The sequence below is a fragment of the Danio aesculapii genome, chromosome 1, assembly GCF_903798145.1.
Source record: "Danio aesculapii chromosome 1, fDanAes4.1, whole genome shotgun sequence".
NCBI classification, from domain to species: Eukaryota; Metazoa; Chordata; class Actinopteri; order Cypriniformes; family Danionidae; genus Danio; species Danio aesculapii.
In genome coordinates, this window is record NC_079435.1 from 4070139 (window position 1) to 4092915 (window position 22777).

The window sequence follows — 22777 nt, forward strand, 5'->3', positions numbered from 1 at the left end:
GTTTACATCAGAGTGCGCATCAGTTCTGCGCAGCATATACGCAGTGTTTCTTCAAGCGGTTGATGGAAAATAAGGCACGTTCTAAGAATATAAATTCGGATCTATTATTTTTCACGGTATTTTGAAGTGCCCGCGATAACAATATCGTGCATATTCATTACCGTGATTTATCGCATTACCGAATACCGGCACAAGCCTATTAGGGAGAGGTTGAAAATGTGGACTGTTGGTGTGCCTCCAGGAACAGGGATGGAGTGTTTTTGTTTCAGTTCTGGAGAAATATCAGAGATTTGTCTTTGCCAAATATTAATTATGAATGAATTAAAAAGATATTAATATCTTTTGTGACTGTCAGAGCCATAAAGAACAGGTTTACTTGTGTTAGTGGAATAAAGAAATTAAGATTTTCTCAAATCACATGTGCACTTTAGTCAATCCGACAGGGAAACTGAAGGAGATATCAGAGATATTTGAGGAGTAAACAGCGGTCCAGTTCAGATTCCTGTAAATGACCTATGAAATCGGCTGTGTAAACTCAAACTTTGGTAAGCTGGCAGCGCTTCTGTTGATCTTTTTATTTTATTGGTAGTAAAATATGTAAACTGAAGCAGTAACTTTTTTTCATGATTATTCTTTTGTGCAGTGCAATAATATTTTTGCAAAAATCTGGTTCTTTAGTTCTAGTTCTAGTCTAGACTAGTTCTTTACAAAGTATTAGTCCACTCTTGCAAATAACAACATAATGATAATGATAAAGACAGAGGCTGCGGTTTTGCTTCCACAATCCATCCAACAGTTCATAGTTCATCCGTGCTGAAACCATCAATGACTGCCAGCAAATATTTGCAAACAGCATCACAGAGTTGGGGTGGATGACCTTCTGCAGTTTCTTCTTAATATAGGTCAGTCGAGTTATTTAACATTATCTGATAATGTGCAGCACTTGTACGGTAGATGGGACGTGACTCCAGAGACAAGACGGCTAATGTAGCTGACATGGCCATAAATAAAAATGATACAACACAGTATGATATGTGATGAAATGCAGGGACAGAAAATATTACATTACCCTGTCAAACCCTGTCAGTGTGATCACAGCTGGGAATAGAAATTTAAAAGCAAAATGTTTTGAGCATACCTGTCAACCCTCCCCCTTTTTTCGGGATTCTCCCATATTTTACAATTGTATCCCGTTCATCATCTGTATCATCCCGTAAAGGTAATTTCCCATATTTCTCCTGTATTTTTTAATTTTTCTATGAAGGGTGGTGGGCGTCACGGTGGTGCAGTGGGTGGCACAATCACCTCACAGCAAGAAGGTCGCTGGTTCTAGCCTCGGCTGGATCAGTTGGCATTTCTGTGTGAAGTTTGCATGTTCTCCCCGTGTTGGCGCGGATGCTCCGGTTTCCAAAGTCCAAAGACATGCGCTATAGGTGAATAGGGTAAGCTAAATTGTTCGTAGTGTATGTGTGTGGATGAGTGTGTATGGATGTTTCCCAGTGATGAGTTGTAGCTGGAAGGGCATCCGCTGCATAAAACATATGCTGGATAAGTTGGCGGTTCATTCCGCTGTGGCGACTCCAAATTTATAAAGGGACCAAGCCGAAAAGAAAATGAATGAATGAATGAAGGGTGGTAATGATCATTAAAGAGTCAACGCAACCTAAACGCAACCCATACGGCCGAACTACCAGGGGACGCCCCTTTCTCTTAAATGTGAGTCTGTTCTGTGCTTTCAATTTATTTAGGCATGAAAACACTTTGAAAAAAATGCTAAAAATGGAGAGATTCCCTTCCTTTCCATTACAGATGCCGTTGCCCCTCCTATGCAATCCTCAAAACAGTCAGTTCACTGTCTGCGTGACTGTCAGACGCGCTCCATAATGCTAAATAGAAGTTGTTTCGGGTATGTGTTTGAACAGACATATACACATAATTAATAATAATAATAATAATAATAATAATAATAATAACATCCAAACATGTCGATCTTGGTGAGTTTTCTTTTAAACACAACATATTTTGTCTTAAATGAGTATAAAAAGTTAGGAAAGCCATCGAATGCTTTCATTATAGATGTGTGCGTTTTTAAAGTGACACCTCTGTTATTTCATGTAATCTAACGAAACATCTAAAAGGGAGCTTCATTCGCTGCTCTTCAATCAGAATGTGCAAGTTATAGAGTGAAGAAAAGGTTAATGAGACTTAATAACTTAACTTCTTTATAATAGCTATTCATTTTAATTGGCTAAACTTTAATTTATTTGTAGCTTTTTCTCATGTCTGCTATTCGTTCTGTCCTTTGTGAATAATAATTAAATAATAAAAACATATTACTGACCGTTTCAACTGTTTATTTTTATAAGGTAACTGTATTATACTTTTAACAGGCCGAGTTTAATGAAAAGATGACAGACACATGTTCTCTTCAACTTTCAGTCATACAGGTCACCACACCCAGGGGCTTGGTTTTAAACGTGAACGTCACTTAGAAAATATATTACAGTCCTTCCCCTTTACATTTAAACAACTTAATTACAGTCATAGCATCTTATAAAACAAAAAAAAACACCTTAACTACAAAAACACAAGTGTTTTTATCACACAAATCCAACCTTTTTGGAGCAGTACAAATCCTCTGTGGATATCTGCGAACAATTTCCACTACAGGTGCTGCACACCCTGGCTCTTGTGTTGACAAGTTCTCTGGGTTTTCAGGACTCTTATGCTTATGGATTGGTGAGGAAACGTTCCCAATGGAAGGAAAGTTTATTTTGGTCCTCAGTGACACCTGAAACTGGGACTACCCCAGCACGTGCCCCAGTAAATAGGGTCTACACTGAAAAAAATCATTCAAAGATGATTCCTTGGGTTTACTCAATTTTTTTTTATGTTAAGTGGTTGTAAACTATTTATTTAGGCTGAATTTAAACAAACAAATGAAGTTGAACATTATTTAATTTAATTTGTTTGTTTAAATTCAACACAAATAAATTGTTTGCAACAGTTTTGCATGCAACACTATTTTCAGTCTAGCGACGCCCCTTGTCCATGTGTGTGGACACTCAAGCACTACGAGGTTGTGGTAGAATTTTCTTAATAAGCTCTTTTCTTTTAAGTGTTCATACCTTTTAACAACAAAAGCTGGCATTCCAGAACTGTGCTGTAAGTTTTGTGGTTAAAAAGTACATATATTTTATTACAAATTAGCAAAGGTTTGCTGGTAAGATATTTATTTCTCATCTGGGATCAAAAAAGCAGCGCTGAAACTCCAGTTTGGAGGAAAATCCTGCATTTGTTTTCTTTTCAAATAAATAAAGAAATGAACATCTTGCATGACAAAGGGGTCTGCAAATTATCTGGAGTTTTAACCTTTTTTATTCTGGAAGTGAACTAATAAAACGTAAATTAAACGTTACATGTGGAGATGAGTATACAAACGGGAAAATATTAACTCAGTTTCCATAATGCTGTCTAAAATGCATGGAGTAGATCATGTCAGAGCATCTCATGGAGGAAGATGAAGGATCTTTGGACCGTCTCATCCGCTCGGTTGTCATGGAGACCATGACGTTACAATGCAGCACGCACGGAGCCAGTCTGCCGCGGGAGCGCGCGCTAGTCTCGGCCAGGCAGTCGTGCGGAGCGGGTGTGAGAGGTTTTGCCGTGTTTTTCACTACGTTTTCACCGCTTTCTTCGAAGTCGCCTGACATTTGAAGCCAGCATGCGCGAGATACTGCATCTGCAGGCGGGCCAGTGCGGGAATCAGATCGGAGCGAAGGTAGATCAGCCAAAATAAACACGAAAACAGACCTTCGTCTGCTTTGGTGGCATCAAAACAATATTTTGTTTCGTACTTTTGCACTCGATCTTTCTAGAACCTTTCGGGAAATTAATGTGTTCGATGTTTTTAATGTGCTCTAATAACGCGTCACGGTCAATGAGTGCATATTACGTCATAATAATAGACGTCTGACTGTCAATAAGGGACTTGGCGGCTTATTGCGTCAAAATGCTTCACAATTCAAATGTTTAATAAAGACGACAGGTTTAATGATAAGCAAATGCAGTGTCTTGTTTTCGTCTCTCAGGCGAAGGCGACGCCCTTGTCGTTGCTCGAGTGATGGCGATGCTCGCTCGTTTTTGTTTTTCTCTGCAATATTACATGGGTTTCCATCAATTACATTAGAAATGTGAAGTGTTTGATGTTTAAGTAAAGAGTGTTTATGTTAGATTACTCGTGCTGTCGAACTCAAATGAACTCTATTATATTCGATCCATATTTCGTAGGGTGTGTTCATTTCTCATGTGTCCTTCAGGTATGTTCTGTGACACTGACTAAACTGCTGCTGCTACTACTTTCTCAGTAATACAAACAAGTAAATTCATCATATGAAATACTATCATGTTTTGTAACAATTAATATAGCTTTGTAAAAATTTCACCTCATCATTTAAGGGATAGTTCACCCTAAAATGAAAATTCTGTCATCAATTGTTCCAAACCGGTTTGAGCTTCTTTCTTCTGTTGAACGCAAAGTAATACATAATGAAGAATGTTGGAGTTAAAAACAATACAGCCATTCATTTTCATAGTATTTTTGATTATTATCAGTGTTCTTCAACAACGTATATGGTTTTTGTGTTCAGTACTAGAAAGAAATTCACAAAGGTTTACAACCATTTGAGGTTGAGCATTTCAATGTGGTCATGTCATTGGCCCATGAATCTTTCCTGCATGTTATCAAACTATTTCATAACTGTAACAAGAGGCAATTCAATCATAGCTTAATGTTCAAACAGCTTTCATAACATTATTTATCGATATGTGGCTCTTTTTGGATTCTCCGAAGCTATCGAAATCAAAAATGTAAAACAGGAAATACATTTGGGACCATTAATTTTGTTTACCTCCCTCAAAATGGTCTATTGCAACAACAACAACAACAAAAAACATGAGATTTGCTAATTTAACAGGGTTTAAACTTTTGGTTGGTTTTTAACCAACATACACAGAAGAATGTAGGGCTGCACGATATTGGAAAAATTGACATTGCATTATTTCTTTTTCAGCGATATACATTTCCATATGAATTATATTTCACCAGATGGCTTGAATAACTCTTTCTGTAAAGAATTCAGCATTTAAGAATGTTTGGAGACATTTTATAGTTGAGTGCATGTGAATAAATTATTAAAATAAACTTTAAACTAGAAAAAAAAAAACATATAAATAAGAAAAAAAAGGTTTTCTATTTGTCTGGTAAGACTTAATGGCAATTGAACAGAAATATTTAAAAGATCTAATGTAAAATGACACTTGGCATCCTTCACTATAAAAAATAATGCATAATTGAATTGTTTTTTGTTGAAGCAACAGATGCTAATGTTTTTTTTTGTGCTTGAATGCTTCACACTGACTTATGTTTAACAGAAAAAACTAAAGAAATGCATTTAATAACATTTAAATCCACAATAGTTAAACTTTCTATAATAACCACAAAGTAGATCCAGCGATGTGACTATTGCGGATGTGTACATTGCGTTATCAATACTGAAACGATATATTGTGCAGCCCTAGAAGAATGCATGCATTATTTTTTTTTTATAATAATTTTTTTCAGGGTTTTCACCTTTTTAATGGATAGGAAAGTGTAGAGTATTGACAGGAAAGCATGGGGAGCAGAGAGAGGGGATTGATCGGCATAGGACCACGAGACGGGAATCGAACTGGAGTCGCCGTGAGCACCGGAGTGCATGTGTCGACGCACTAACTACTACACCACTGGTGCCGACGCATTAGTTCAACTTTTAACCATGCGTTCAACCTTAATCTAAACTGTGAGACACCCTCCTATTAGAGAGCATCAGATAATGCGATGGTTTCTGCTGTGTTTTCGGTCAGTTCTGGGAGGTGATCAGCGATGAGCATGGGATTGACCCCACCGGCTCCTACCATGGAGACAGTGACCTGCAGCTGGACCGCATCAGCGTTTACTACAACGAAGCTTCAGGTAGGCACATCACCATGATACATCTTCACACAAACATCTGAAGTCCAAATGTTTACGGGGATTATCTGGTGGTCTGTTTCTTCTCCAGGGGGAAAGTATGTCCCTCGTGCCATCCTTGTGGATCTAGAGCCTGGAACCATGGACTCGGTCCGCTCGGGTCCTTTTGGACAGATATTCAGACCTGACAACTTTGTTTTTGGTAAATAAACCAACGCAATCTCAGAGCAATTCGTAACTTTTTGATTTAGTGGCTAATTCGTATGATCTAATTCGTACAATTCAGTACGATTTGCTCATCACCCAATGACGGTTGGGGTTAGGGGTGGGTGTTTAAAATCGTACATTTTCGTATGACTGAACTTGTACGAATTTACACGAATTAGCCACTAAACTGACAAAACGTAAAATACTTACGTTTCCTCGTGAGATTTGGGGAAAATATCTAATTGTGATTTATTTATTTATTTATTTATTTATTGACAGATATTGTGACTTCGATTTGAGTTGCGATTTAATTTTGTAGTCAAGCTTCAGCTCAATAATCTGTATTGTAGCTTCTTACTGCTAAAATGCAGCGAGTGTTAGTTAAAAAAAGGAACTGAAAAGATTTTAACTTAACTCAAGTTAGGGAAATAGTGTATAATTATAAAAATACAGAACACTCAGCAAACTAATATGGCTTATAAGAGCCTTTCTGTAGCTTATATTGCCTAAAACAAAATAATTATCACAGATGCTACACAAAATATGACGTTAACTGTACAGCTGTGGTACTCCAAAATGGCTAAAATAGGTGCGAGATGGAAGTGTATATCTCCTATCCTGCATTTAGATGAGTTCTTTAATCCCTCTTTGGTCTCTGCGTTAAAAGGCACCGTTTCTTTAGCGAGGTAGTGTGTTATGGCATTAGTTATCTCCTGGGTAGGGTTGCACCAGCTGTTCGTAAGTTCTTTCTTAAACTGGAAGGTAAAGTCCACACTAGAGGCTTTGCAACTACTAGCTAGTTTGTAACTAATTTTTTGAACATGTTCTTAAAGCAAACTGTAGTTAGTAGGTCGTAAGCTCTCCGTAAAGTCATGCGCATAGTCGCACTGAATTATGTAATGTCCAATAAGAAGCGATTAAATCGTTAAACTGCTTTAAAATGTTCGACTAATGCATCTATATATAACTGTCCTATAAAAATGAAATGACTAATGATATTTTTATAGTACATTACAGTCAGTCACTACAGACGACGCGCATACCTGCATCGTGAGCCGTGAATGTACGCGAAATACACAGGAAGTTATCAAACATTCAACTTTAATTTTTTGTGACTTTGAAACCAAAACATTCCCATATTACTGATGTCCTGTTTATCTTTGATATTAATTCGTCTATTAGTGCTTCTGAAGCGACAGACGCCATCATCCCACTCCTCCGTGCTTTCCTGTTTTTTGTTTTTTTTTTTGTGGCCGTTGTTCTGCATAGTTCGGTTGCACAATTCTGATTGGGCAGAACGAAAGTGTGCCCACTCAATTGGCTAGTAAGACTGTCACACACTCACGCCATGCACGTTGGGGAAATTAAATAAATTAAATAATACATGTTTCATATCGCAGCCTCTTGCGATTAGCTAATTGCACAGTTTCAAATCGTGATTGCGATTCGATTTCGATTATCCGCACAGCCCTAGAGTGCATGTACAGCCTTTTTGGCGTATAGTTGTATTGTATGTTATACTAAAATCAGTGCTTAATTTGTGAATTGCGAGGTCCCGGAACAGATCATGGTTACGGATCTGGCATGTTATCGAGGATTTAAAGGTGTCGCGCACAAAAGTGGAGAATGGGGGGGCGGGGGTTGTTGTCGTGGATAAAAGTGAACAGCAGGGGGGGGGGGGGGGTATGGCGGGCCGTTGGATGGTGGAGGGGTGTCGCAGACAAAAGTGAAGAGGATTGGGGAGTCATGGAAGAAAATGAAAGTGATAAGTGGACGGGGGAGGAGAGCGGTTGAGGAGCGGGATCAGTAAAATGAGGTGCTGGATCAGATTTCAGAGGCGCCGGATCCGAATCCAGCGTGTTCCGGCACAAATTAAGCCCTGACTAAAATTATAGTTACTATATTAGTACCTTGAGGACAACTGAATTAGATTTTATTTTTACACTCTCAGGCTGTACTAAAGGTGCACATTTGTACCTAAATGGTCCATATTGATACCTAAAAGGGACATACAGTATTATTACCTGAGCAGTAGGTACTGATATGTACCTTTAAAGCACCAAAATGGATCTTTAAGGTACAAGCATGTAAGGTACCGCCACAGTAGCTTTGCTCATAGACAAAACTGGAATATTGCATAAAATATTTGCAAATAAAGCACATACAATGAGTCAAAGTCCATCCAAACAAAAATGTTGCTTCCTGATTAACTGCCGCCAAATATCAAACAGATACATAATAGGAGAAGCCACTGTGGGCCGTCTTTTTTTCTGTAATAAATGAGTTGCGCCTCAGAACACCATCAATGAAAGCGCGGTGGCTTTTGGAGTTGGAATTTATTCAGTAAATGTGTTTCCATCGTAGTTTATGCACAGTTTTTGTTAGCAGTTAAAAACATTTATCCAACTCAGTTGTGTGCAGAAGCCTTTTAAACGCAATTCAAAAATGAAGGATTTTCTTATGCAATAGTCCAAAATGCACATCAAAATAGGTGGATGGAAACAAAATGACTGACAGCTGTAGAATGATTAGAATGAATGTGTAGAAAAAATGTACCTGTCGTGAGTCATTACCTGTCATGAAGAGCATTATCTGTTCATCCTTACTAGTAAATGATCCAACCTGTGGAGATGTTAAACACTTCAAATGTGCATTTCAGTTTCATCCTCACTATTTTGAATAGCATGTTCATGACTGGTTAATAGATATCGTGTCGTCCTCGTAGGCCAGAGTGGAGCTGGTAATAACTGGGCTAAAGGTCATTACACGGAGGGAGCTGAGCTGGTGGATTCAGTGATGGATGTGGTGCGTAAGGAAGCCGAGAGCTGCGACTGCCTGCAGGGTTTCCAGCTGACGCACTCTCTGGGCGGAGGAACGGGCTCTGGCATGGGAACGCTTCTCATCAGCAAGATCCGCGAGGAGTTTCCCGACCGCATCATGAACACCTTCAGCGTGGTGCCATCTCCAAAAGTGTCAGATACGGTTGTGGAGCCCTACAACGCCACACTCTCCGTCCATCAGCTGGTGGAAAACACTGACGAAACATATTGTATTGATAATGAGGCGCTGTATGACATCTGCTTCCGTACGCTCAAGCTCACTACACCTACATACGGAGATCTCAACCATCTCGTCTCGGCTACCATGAGCGGCGTCACCACCTGTCTGAGGTTCCCCGGCCAGCTTAACGCTGATCTCCGCAAATTAGCCGTTAACATGGTGCCCTTCCCACGTCTGCACTTCTTCATGCCAGGATTCGCTCCTCTGACCAGCAGAGGGAGCCAGCAGTATCGAGTGCTGTCCGTCCCGGAGCTCACCCAACAGATGTTTGACGCCAAAAACATGATGGCCGCTTGTGATCCACGCCATGGGCGCTACCTAACCGTGGCAGCTGTTTTTCGCGGTCGCATGTCCATGAAGGAAGTGGACGAGCAGATGCTGAACGTCCAAAACAAGAACAGCAGCTACTTTGTGGAGTGGATCCCGAATAATGTCAAGACGGCCGTCTGCGACATTCCACCTCGCGGGCTCAAAATGTCGGCGACCTTCATTGGAAACAGTACAGCCATCCAGGAGCTCTTCAAGCGGATTTCAGAGCAGTTCACGGCCATGTTTCGCCGCAAGGCCTTCTTGCATTGGTATACCGGTGAAGGAATGGATGAGATGGAGTTCACCGAGGCAGAGAGCAACATGAACGACCTGGTGTCCGAGTACCAGCAGTATCAGGATGCCACCGCTGAGGAGGGAGAGTTCGAGGAGGAGGGTGAAGAGGAGGCAGCGTGATCACCATCGCTTACATTATTATATATACACAAGTCTAGTTCTGTTAAACAGAGAAAGTCTATTTAAACTCTTGTGTGATTTTATTTTCATTTAGCTCATTCCTTACTGTGTTAAAATGACTATGTATTCACTGAACAAATAAATAAAACTGCAAATAAAAATAAAAATATATCTATATATGCGTTGTGATTTTAAGAACATATATAGATCCTTTAATTAACTGCTGGGGGAAGAACTTTCTAGATTTTACTTAGATTTTACTATAGGCAAAGCAAATAAAGTTTATTTATATAGCACATATTATACACAATGGTAATTCAAAGTGCTTTACATAAACAAGTGCCATAAAATACAAGTATAAGAAAATAAAAACATAGAATATAAATGATTAAAAACAGATTAAAATATGTTAAACAGGTTCTAAAGAAATGAAAAAGAAAAGAAAGACATACTAAGACTTGGAACATAGATTTAATAAAGTATCTCCTTTTGCCACACTTAGTTAGGATATTAAAACGTGTTTAAAGCCGTTTTTTATGATTATTTGCAAATTAAAAATGTTAATTAACGGTTAAAATTTATTCAAATTCAAATAGAAAAAGGCGGGATTTACCGTTTACAAAAGCTGAGCTCCAGACACTTTCGTTTTAACGGTCAAAGAGTGTGAGGTAAGGTCACGTGCATATAGACCTTTTTCTTAGAATGCAATATTACCCATTATGCTTTGGGCGTACGTGTAAGGAGAATGCTAAGAACTTCCAGTCGGCAGCTTTTGCGTATAAACAGTCACATTTAGACAGCTTTGAAATGATAGTTTTAATCTATTTTACCTGCTTTTATCATCTTTGAACTAATACTGTTGTCGATCAGCGCCACCTCCTGGACTGATCATTTAAAAAAATGCGGTCTAATAGGATGGAAAACAACTGCTGTGAGGTATTTTTTCGCCATTTAATGTTAAATGAAGCTTCGTCGTCACTAAAGTCAACATTTTCTCCTTCTTTCAAATATATAACCAGCCCAAATAATTGTAGTTCACCATAATGTTTGACACAGCCCACCCCACCCCCCCCCCCCCCATTATTGTAAATTGCATGACTTTCATGCCAGTAATCTGATTAATCGCAATCTGCCAGTAATCGCAGTGAAGTTTTGCGTGTGTGTGTGTTTGTGTGTGTGTGTTTTAAAGAGCCGCTGCGTGTGTGTGTGTGTGTGTTTTGACGAGCTGCTGTTTCTGACGGCAGACACGTGAACTAGGAGAACATTTTTCTCGCGCGCTTGAACAACATCTGACCGATTGTAACGACTTTAACAGACACCTTTGAAAGTTCTGTGTCACAAAAACACTCCGCAATCCATTCAAAACGCTGTTGAAACCCATTTTCGGAGCACAAATTACCTATTGTAAACGCTGTAAACGGAAGTTTTAACCATTCAACCGGAAGACGCTGGTCGCTATGGCTCCCTCCATGCAGCAGCCAAGAAAAAGCTCTAACAAAATGTTGTTAGTATGTAAATGGTAAATTAGCATATGCTAAATGGTTTACTAATTAAAATGTTCCAGATCATATTAAAGAAGGCGGGATTTAGCCTACCTATCACGGAAGAGGAGTGTACTATCAAAGAATGCAAGGTAAGAGACAAGTAATAACTGTTTTAGGATATAAATGTTAAATTAACAAAGGAAACATACAGAGAAGCACAATATTAATACTATAAATCCTAGTATATAAGTTAAATTGAGACGGGTTGAACTTCAATATGCAGACATTTCTGAACTTCATATCATATGTAGGCTAATTGAATGGCAAACGTTAGCCTATAGTTTACTGCAATAAATACAGTTTATCATTTCACTGTCGTTAATACTGTATAGGGTTTGATGCAGCATTAATTAAATAGCTACTATAAATTACTATAATCTTTTCATCTTGGCAGAAGAAAACCCTATTCAATATTATCTTAGTTTTTACTACAGGCTTTTGTTAAAACTTCACAACCCTGCTGAAAAAAAACAGCTTAAACCAGCCTGAGCTGGTTGGCTGGTTTTAGCTGGTTGACCAGCCTGGTTTTAGAGGGGTTTTGGCCATTTCCTTTGGCCAATGACCAGCTAAAACCAGCTAAAACCACCTTGACCAGCCTGGTTTAAGCTGGACATAGCTGGTTTTGACTGGGCTTCCAGCCTGGTTACCTGGTCAAGACCAGGCTGGAAATGGCTGGAAACCAGCCTGGAAATGGCCAAAACCCCTCTAAAACCAGGCTGGTCGACCAGCTAAAACCAGCCAACCAGCTTAGGCTGGTTTAAGCTGGTTTTTTTAGCAGGGAAATGAAACTATGCTCTCTGGATTATTTTATTCGTTAAATATTAAACTTTAAAAACCATATTAAAAACCTAAATGACATGCTGCTCCTCCAATGAACACTAGAGGGAGCCAATTTTCATAAAACAACGGGTACCAAAAACCTGGATATTGAATAATGACGATGCTATTTAAAGGAGCTGTCAGAATGGTGTGTGTTTGTGTTTAAAAGAGACTGTGTGTCTATGTAAATAAAGAATTTATCTGCCATACCTGTTTGCTCATGTTGAATGACCAGTGTTAGACTCAAAGAGAGAGAAAAAGAGAAACAATGACTCATTAAACATAATATAATCCTGTTTCCTCTTTCATGTGTTTATGTTTTCATCAATCACTAGGTGAAAGGGAATGGAAACGCACGTTAAGGTCAGTCATAAAAGACTATCGGCTAATAAAATAAAGGCTAATATATATGTAATTTAAATTAAAAACAAAAGAAGACACTTTATTAGAAATGATAAGTGAGCATCAGTTAATTTCATGTAGGTCACACACACACACACACACACACACACACACACACACACATACATATATATCAGGAAGTGCCGTCTTCAGTCGTGTGCTAGTCGGCGGATTTGGCTGTTTGATGTGTGTGCAGAAGTGTGTGTGTCGATGCATGTTAGAAAAGGATTTAATGTCTTTGGTCTGCTGATGCCCTGAAGACCCCCGGATGGGCCCCAACCCACAGGTGCATCATGGGCTCCAGGATAAAGTAAGATTATCTTCAGTTTGTCTCTATATTTCTGTCTGTTTGCTCACATTGTGGTCTCCTGCTTACTTCCTCTTCCTCACTCTGCTGTTCACGGATGTGAGACTTTCTATCATGTCACAGTTCAGTGCATAAAATCATGCAGCAAACGCAGCGACGTTTGGAAAGTGTCGAACTGCTTTCTGATAAAGAGTTTTGGGACAGATCTGCTTTTTTAGACCAAAGAGCAGAAGTTTATGTATGAAGCATCACCTGTCGGTTGTGAAAATGAAGAGAGGCCTCAAAAACCACTACACACAGTCTCAGTGTCACTGATCACCAGTGGTGTAGTCCTAAAAAAATAGGTGGTGTACTATTATCCACCCAATCCAAATTGTAAAAGTAGGCAAAGAAACGACAAAGTCAATGTATCTTTCATTCATTTCATATATATATATATATATATATATATATATATATATATATATATATATATATATATATATATATATATATTCTGCATATATATTCTATTTATATGGATTCTGCCGCCGTTTTTATATCAAATTTAAAGGGGATTGAGGTGGTCATTTAGTAGTGTACAGGTAATCGCAAAAGTGTTAGGGGGGCTGAATGGAAATATAGGAGGGCTAAAGCGACGGCCATGCTGTTTTATAATTTTACTTGAACGTTTCAGCAAGACTTCATTCAGCTGATTTGTTGTGATCTTCAAAAAACTGAAATACTCAATACACAAAAATTAGGGAAGTCTAATCACCAAAACAAGTGAGTATACCGAGAGTATGATCCTCAGAAGTCGTAATACCCAAACAGCTCATGGAAAAAAGTAGGCATACTGAGTATACGTGCGTATAGCTAGGACTACACCACTGCTGATCACGATATTAATATAGGTAGGACATCAAGAAATGCTGCAGGACGCACTTCGCTTTACCACATTTCTGAGCTCTTGATGTCTTTAAATCAATTTGTGTTTTGATGATATTTAGTGGCCATCATAAATTGGTTCATAGTTCTAATTAGGTTCACATAGGTATAAATAATTGCTTTATACACTATCATCTTTTGGTTCATAGTTCTCGTTAAGTTCACAAATGTGTAGAGCATTGCATTTAACACTATCATCTATTGGTTCATGGTTCTCTATAGTTATCATACTATCATCTATTGGTTCACACAGATGTAGAGAATTGCTATAAACACTGTCATCTATTGGTTCATAGTTCTCATTATTGCCGCAGTCAAACTAGACTTTGAGCTTGCGGAATTCTGTCGTGCGGCGCTGCGAAAAGAGGCGGGATTAAACAAGATGATTAGACGTTTAAAAAGCGAGCGATTGGTCCATGTTTTACATTTCTGTACAGAGAGGTCATGTTTTGATCCTCGATTCGTCTCACACAATCATGTGATGCGATATCGCAGGTCAGAGTTTGCCAAGCTTTACCTTTCCAGCGCAGCAATCTGCAAAACCCGCACGATCTGACGTTTACGGTCTGACGCATTCGCGTGCGTATGAATGGAAGTCTATGGGGAGAAAAGTTCAGTGTGACCGCAGCTTAAGTTAACAGTTGTAGAGTATCACATTAAACACTATCATTTATTAGTTCATAGTTCTTGTTAAGTTCACACAGGTGTATAATCTATTGATTCGTAGTTCTCATCTATTGGTTCATAAGTTCACACAGGTGTAGAGAATCGCATTAAACACTATCACTACTCATCTATTAGTTCATACTTTAGGTCTCATTAAGTTTATACAGGGATAGAGTATCACATTAAACACTATCATGTATTAGTTCATAGTTCTCGTTAAGTTCACATCAGTGTAGGGTATTGCATTAAACACTATCATGTATTAGTTCATAGTTCTTGTTAAGTTCACATCAGTGTAGGGTATTGCATTAAACACTATCATGTGTTAGTTCATAGTTCTCGTTAAGTTCACATCAGTGTAGGGTATTGCATTAAACACTATCATGTATTAGTTCATAGTTCTCGTTAAGTTCACATCGGTGTAGAGTATCGCATTAAACGCTATCATTTATTAGTTCATAGTTCTCGTTAAGTTCACATTGGTGTAGAGTATCGCATTAAACATTATCATGTATTAGTTCATAGTTCTTGTTAAGTTCACATTGGTGTAGAGTATCGCATTAAACACTATCATGTATTAGTTCATAGTTCTCGTTAAGTTCACATCGGTGTAGAGTATCGCATTAAACGCTATCATTTATTAGTTCATAGTTCTTGTTAAGTTCACATTGGTGTAGAGTATCGCATTAAACACTATCATGTATTAGTTCATAGTTCTCGTTAAGTTCACATCAGTGTAGGGTATTGCATTAAACACTATCATGTGTTAGTTCATAGTTCTCGTTAAGTTAACACAGTTGTAGAGTATTGCATTAAACATCAGTTCATAGTTCTTGTTAAGTTCACAGAGGTATAGACAATTGCAATAAACACTGTCATCCATTGGTTCATAGTTCTCGTTAAGTTCACACAGATGTAGAGAATTGCATTAAACACTGTCATTTATTAGTTCATAGTTCTCGTTAAGTTCACTCTGGTGTAGAGAAGTGCATTAAACAATCATCTCTTGGTTCATAGTTCTCATTAAGCTCATACAGTTGTAGAGAATTGCCTTAAACTATCATTTATTAGATCATAGTTCTTGTTAAGTTTACACAGGCATAGAGAATCGCATTTAACACTATCATCTATTAGGTTATAGTTCTCGTTAAGTTCTCACTGGTGTACAGTATCACATTAAACACTATCATGTTTTGGTTCATAGTTCTCGTTAAGTTGACGTATGTATAGAAATTCGCATTTAACGATATCTGTTAGTTCATAGTTCTTGTTATGTTCACACATGTAGAGAATCACATTAAACACTGTCATCTATTGGTTCATAGTTCTCATTAAGTTAACACAATTGTTGGTTATCACATTAAAAATTGTCGTCTATTGGTTCATAGTTCTCATTAAGTTCACACCGGTGTAGAGAATCACATTTAACAATATCATCTATTTTTCATAGTTCTCATTAAGTTCACACAGGTGTAGAGAATCACATTTAACAATATCATCTATTTTTCATAGTTCTTGCTAAGTTCACACAGGTGTAGAGAATCACATGAACTCATTGGCTGAAAAAATGGCTCAGTTCTGCCAACATTTACCTTATCAAAATACGCAATGAAAACTCAGAGATCACAAAAGGGCTTTTTACACCAGGAATCAAGTAAACCCTGTTAGTAAAGATTGTAAACGACAGGAAAACAGAATCCTGTGTAATTTTCCTTCACGATTCATACATTGAATTATTTCCCTGGGTTTACAATTAATCCTGGGTATGTAATATTGCACAAAACCTGCCGGAACTACTTTAGCTGTGTGTTTATCTGAAAATAATGGCACACCTTAGAATGTTCATGAGCCAATCAGAATCAAGCATTCAACAGCCCTGTAGTATAAACAATCCGAAACCTTCTTATTTGCATATTTGTGGTGTCACTGTCACTGATTGAATCAATGCTGCATGAAATAGTTTTGCATGAAGGCTATAGCACAGTTATATATATATATATATATATATATATATATATATATATATATATATATATATATATATGCTGACTGTATAAATATTAAAATGAAGTATTGAACTTTCTCTTTTTCACTCCAGCTTTCAGTCTGCATTTAATGCTAGAAAAGATACAGCTTCGATCCAGAAGTTAACAAGATATATTGATACTATTTATTAAATGACACATTAATTGTATTTAATGAAAGTCTACCTCAACCCTAAACCTACCTCCCACGGTAATGTAAAAAAGATGAATTATTGTTATACAGATGCTAAACTGATGTAAGTGTCCTCAGCTGTATCTCTTTAAGAGAAATGGTGTCAGCCTGATACCAAGCAACCAACAGTCAATCACGTGACTTATATTCATATGCTTTGGACCATCATAGAAACAGAGCTGGCTGTGTTTAAATGTTTGATGTACAAACAAAAAAAGCCAAGTTGGAAATAAGTGTCAATTTCAGTTTCATTATTACCTTTAGAGCTAAAAAAAACATTGAAGAAAAGAGAAATGTTATAAAATAAGGCAATATAGAAGAGATTTTCATTAAAAGCAGTGCTTCTAAATTACAAGAGTGAAATTCATCTTTACCTAGTGTTAAAGGCTGGGTTTTTAATGATCATATTCCAGAATTAAGAGCATTGTATGATAAAAAACAAGCCTTACAATGAACTTGAGCATTGTAAATCAAATCCTCTGGATAGTTTGTCTTTTAAAAATCACATTTATCTGATATATCATGTCACAGAGTGTGATGTTAGGGCCGTTGCATTTGCATGAGCCTCCTTTAGACATTCAGATGGCCGATTTTAAAAGTGGAAACGTTTCAGTCAGAAGTCTGTCGATGTGTTTCTGCTAAATTGGCCCACCACATCCTGCTCCAACTGCTGTATTTAGATATAATGATGAACAGAACATGATTCAGAGCGCTTCTTCACCTGTAACTCTGTTTACACTTCACATCTGATGTTTATCTTCAGAAGGTGTTGTTAAGATGACAGATTGACTTTGTTGTTCACAGGAAAAACCCTGACAAAACTTTCTATTGGTTCTTTCAAGCCTCCTGTCCAATCGCCAGAGATAAAGGTGGGTACCAAACACACGCACAGACATACACTTGTTTGTTTTTGTGAATTGTGGGGACATTACATTTGTGTCTATGTTTTAATACTGTAAAAGTGTATTTTCTATCACCCAACGCTCAGAGGAACTTGCAACTATTTTGTTCAAAAACTGTTTATTACTTTAAAATGTATATTTCTGTATGATTTATACACCTTTAAATGGGCACATTGGTATTATCTTCATACAGTTCCTTGTTATGTAATACCTGTGTCAAAAAACACACACATGCACACACATACTAAACTGATATCATATAACACACACGGACTCATACAAACATATACACTGTTCACACACACACACACACACACCAAACTAACTATCTAAAATGATATCAAAACACACACATATACGTATTAGTATACACACACACACACACACATATATACACTGACCGGCCACTTTATTAGGTACACACTTAGGTAAACCAAACTTTTATTTTGGATGTGATTAATCCCAGCACTAATACACACCGACAAATACACACTATCTAAACTGATATCATAAACACACACCATAAACAAACACATGCACACACGTTCACACACCGTACACACACACCATACACACTATCTAAACTGATATCATAAACACACACCATAAACAAACACATGCACACACGTACACACACACACACACCATACACACTATCTAAACTGATATCATAAACACACACCATAAACAAACACATGCACACACGTACACACACCGTACACACACACACCATACACTCTATCTAAACTGATATCATAAACACACACCATAAACAAACACATGCACACACGTACACACACACACCATACACACTATCTAAACTGATATCATAAACACACACCATAAACAAACACGTACACACACCGTACACACACACCATACACACTATCTTAACTGATATCATAAACACACACCATAAACAAACACGTACACACACGTACACACACACACCATACACACTATCTAAACTGATATCATAAACACACACCATAAACAAACACATACACACACCGAACACACACACACCATACACACTATCTAAACTGATATCATAAACACACACCATAAACAAACACGTACACACACCGTACACACACACCATAAACACTATCTAAACTGATATCATAAACACACACCATAAACAAACACATGCACACACGTACACACACCGTACACACACACACACCATACACACTATCTAAACTGATATCATAAACACACACCATAAACAAACACATGCACACACGTACACACACACACCATACACACTATCTAAACTGATATCATAAACACACACCATAAACAAACACGTACACACACACACCATACACACTATCTAAACTGATATCATAAACACACACCATAAACAAACACGTACACACACCGTACACACACACACCATACACACTATCTAAACTGATATCATAAACACACACCATAAACAAACACGTACACACACACCATACACACTATCTAAACTGATATCATAAACACACACCATAAACAAACATGTACACACACCTTACACACACACACACACACCATACACACTATCTAAACTGATATCATAAACACACACACGCACACACACACATATGGCTGTTTGTTCTGTTCTCTTCCTGTCACATGACTGAACCAGAAAAACCACAGCAGGGCCAGTAGAGCCTCATCCGAATGAGAAAGGCAGGGGAACTAGTTAGTTATGCAGTGATCTGTTAGCAGGGTGGAGAAAGGGAAACACTGCCGGTGTAGGGTAAGAGAGAGGGTAAAACCGGCTCTATAGGAAATATAGAGTATCTGTCAGAACATCACTGGTTAACATTGTGGAGAACTAAAACCTGACTTTAACCACATCCTCTGCTTGAGAAATGATGTGACTGACCCGTGTGTGTGTGTGTGTGTGTGTGTGTGTGTGTGTGTGTGTGTGTGTGTGTGTGTGTGTGTGTGTGTGTGTGTTTTTCTGTCTATTTGAGTAGATCCTGATGTGTTGTTTCAGTTCCCTGAAGACTTTAATGATGAGGTTAGTACTCGAGGATCACAGCAGTCCTTAATCTTTCAGTTGTTTAATGAATATAAATGACATGATATTGTAATATATTTATATGATATAATTTTATATAATATTTTAATTTTAGATAATATTTGTATTAGCATTTTAGTCACGCCACCATTTACTAATGTAACAGCTAAGTTTTAAGAATGATAAAGAGAATTGCATGAATAAAACGATACCTAAATAAATAAATCCTGCTACAGTTTGCCATAATGTAATATTAAAGTTATTTAATTTGTGACAATTATAATAAATAAAAGTTACTAAATACAATAAATACAATAAAAATCAGCATTATGTTAAATAATATAAGTAATAGAAACAGTTTTTGTAATAAAAATCGATTAACTATCATATAAATACTATAATACTAAAATAAACTTCGGCAGTGTTTTGCGTTTCTACACTGTTGTCATACAATAGAATTAGATTAGATTAGATTAGATTCAACTTTATTGTCATCACACATGTACAAGTACAAGGCAACGAAATGCAGTTTAGGTTTAACCAGCAGTGCAACAGCAGCAATATACAGGTATAAGTTATAAAGTGCAGTTATAGAAAAACTATGGTGATATTTACAGATGGATGTACTATCAACATTATATACAGGTTGTATTAGCTATGAACAGATTTACAATAAATGAATATATGTACAGGATGCTATTAATAGCAGAAGTGTGCAGATAGATAAACATAATTACAAACGTTCATGTGCTCTGGGTATGTACAGTTCAAGTAAGTGAATCAGTGCAATGAATATGTGCAAACTTTAAATGTGCAAATGTTGAATAGTGCAATGATTGTGAGGAGTATAAGTTAGAGGAGTGTGGGGGGTGTATTGGGGGGGCAAAAGGGTCAGTGAGGGGCAGAGTTCAGAAGGAAGACAGCTCTGGGTGTGAAATAGTGATAGTGTGCACATTACCGTTAAATAGAGAATGCAACCATAATAGTATATAAGATATATCTAAACAAGAATGTACATTACTATTGGAAACCCTATGAAGTGTGAATTTAACATGCACTCTTCACTTCTGAGTCAAAACATCTCGTTCTTAAGTGTGTCTGCAGTCCACTCCAAACACACATTCACATCATTCGCTATCACATCTAAAGTCTGATTCAGAAACATCTCATTAGGTGAGTAAAATGGGTTGTGAATGCACAAAATAAAAGCTGCGCAGCCACGTGAAAATACTACAGCATTAGCAGTGTTTTGGAACTATACTATAGTAAAGTGTATTATAATGTATATATTATAGGATCTATAGTAACGTATTATAAATGAACGCTCCAGCATACTATCTGATCAACTGTAGTATACTTTAGTTTTTAGTACAGTAAACTGTGTGTTGTATTATAATATACCATGATGTTTTAGAAAACAGCAATATTGGGTCATTTGTTTAAATTACTATAGGTGTTGTGTTACCGTGGCAACTATAGGATCACTTCAACAAATTAATGACTATAATTGGCATGTTACCATAGCAACTGTAAAACCACCATAACCAAATAATTACTATATTTGCCGTGTTAGCATAGCAACGATAAAACCACCGCAACAGATTAATTACTATAGTTGCTTTGTTTCCATAGCAACTGTATAATGACCACAACAGATTGGTTTAAATACCTTACTATGCTAAAATTGAAAAACACAACAATACTCTAAATGACTGTAGTATTTGATTATGAGTGCAGATATTGAGAGTAAATGATGACTGATGGTTTTGTGTGTAGGAGTCTCGGAAGTCGTTGCCTCGCTTCTGCTTCCCTTATGACATAGAGAGGTGAAAATCATTCCTTCTTTGTAATTATTATTATTATTATTATTGCATAGGGAACTGCACACTCAAGTGCGTTTGCTTTATTTGTTAATCCGATGCACAGGGTGAAGGACAGTGTGGCGGTGCAGCACTTCACATTCGTCCTGACGGATCTGGAAGGATGCCAGCGATTCGGTTTCTGCAGACTCACGTCCAGCTCTCAGACCTGCTTGTGTATACTGAGGTATCAGACACACAGTCTTTTAATCTCAGCTAAAACTGTTGATTTAACACATTAAAGGGGTCATGAAATGCGAAACAAAAATTCCCTTGATCTTTTGGCATATAAGAGCTCAGTGCTATAAAAACACCCTGTAAGATTCAGAACTCAACACTTTGTCTTACCTCTAAATCAGCTTAGGCAGTCTGAAGAAACCACTAGCTTCTGGAATGTTCTACTCTATGATGTAATAGTTTGGATAAGCTCCGCCTCCACCGAAGATCACACCCTCTTCTATTTTACTGCCGGTTTAAACTTGTTAATATGGAAAACTGTCAGCCAATCAGAACAGTGGGCGTTTACTTCTCAGTCTACAATTGACCACGCCCACTCAAACATTTTGATGATGGAACTATTTTTTTATTAATTACACTATAAGTTGATATCAGAGAGTAGTACAAAAAATTCCTCTTTAACTTTATATATTAGTTTAAATTTAAAGTGATATGCAAATTATTTTAACATACCACCCCCAGATCTGAACACGTTAAGTCATATTACATTTAATCCAGTGATGATTTTTGCCCTGTATGATTTTTTGTTTTGTAGTTGTATCATATGATTTAACCACACGAGCAGCGAGTTCAGCATCACATGAGATCTTGATTTTACACAACAGTTCAGGAAATAAGAAGTTAATATTATGATGTATTTTAGACACAGTATTGTCTGCTTTTGCTAAATTTCGTCAGTATTTATCCCTATAACATTTTGTTCTTCCATAGAGATTTACATTAGATGTTGCCTATGCCAGTGTTTCCCAACCCTGTTCCTGAAGGCACAACAACAGTCCACATTTTCAACCTCTCCCTAATCAAACACACCTGAATCATCTTACCATAACATCAGAAGAGACTCCAAAACCTGAAACGAATGGGTCAGATAATGGAG

The 22777-nt window shown here is 37.4% G+C and overlaps 2 protein-coding genes across 3 annotated transcripts in view; both read left to right on the forward strand.

Moving 5' to 3' along the window:
- The first annotated feature begins 3611 nt into the window (after positions 1–3611).
- On the forward strand, positions 3612–10167 carry zgc:65894 (uncharacterized protein LOC335798 homolog). The gene is made up of 4 exons (XM_056455835.1): positions 3612–3781; positions 5905–6013; positions 6102–6212; positions 8943–10167. The coding sequence occupies exons 1-4, from the start codon at positions 3725–3727 to the stop codon at positions 9998–10000; spliced, it is 1335 nt and encodes a 444-aa protein (XP_056311810.1). The 5' UTR covers positions 3612–3724; the 3' UTR covers positions 10001–10167.
- Positions 10168–12905: 2738 nt separating this feature from the next.
- Positions 12906–22777, forward strand: part of dennd1c (DENN domain containing 1C) — a 35466-nt gene continuing 25594 nt past the window's right edge. For both annotated transcript variants that reach the window (XM_056455847.1, XM_056455856.1), the window contains exons 1-5: positions 12906–13075; positions 17687–17751; positions 19761–19804; positions 21581–21630; positions 21731–21850. In XM_056455847.1, coding sequence (XP_056311822.1) covers positions 13059–13075; positions 17687–17751; positions 19761–19804; positions 21581–21630; positions 21731–21850 — 296 coding nt within the window. In that variant the 5' untranslated portion in view covers positions 12906–13058. The remainder of the gene's footprint in view (positions 13076–17686; positions 17752–19760; positions 19805–21580; positions 21631–21730; positions 21851–22777) is intronic.

Coding starts and splice junctions, on each gene's coding strand:
- zgc:65894 (XM_056455835.1), top strand. CDS start 3,725: ATGCGCGAGATACTGCATCTGCAGGCGGGCCAGTGCGGGAATCAGATC. Junction 3,782..5,904: donor GGAATCAGATCGGAGCGAAG/GTAGATCAGCCA, acceptor GTTTTCGGTCAG/TTCTGGGAGGTGATCAGCGA. Junction 6,213..8,942: donor ACCTGACAACTTTGTTTTTG/GTAAATAAACCA, acceptor TCGTCCTCGTAG/GCCAGAGTGGAGCTGGTAAT.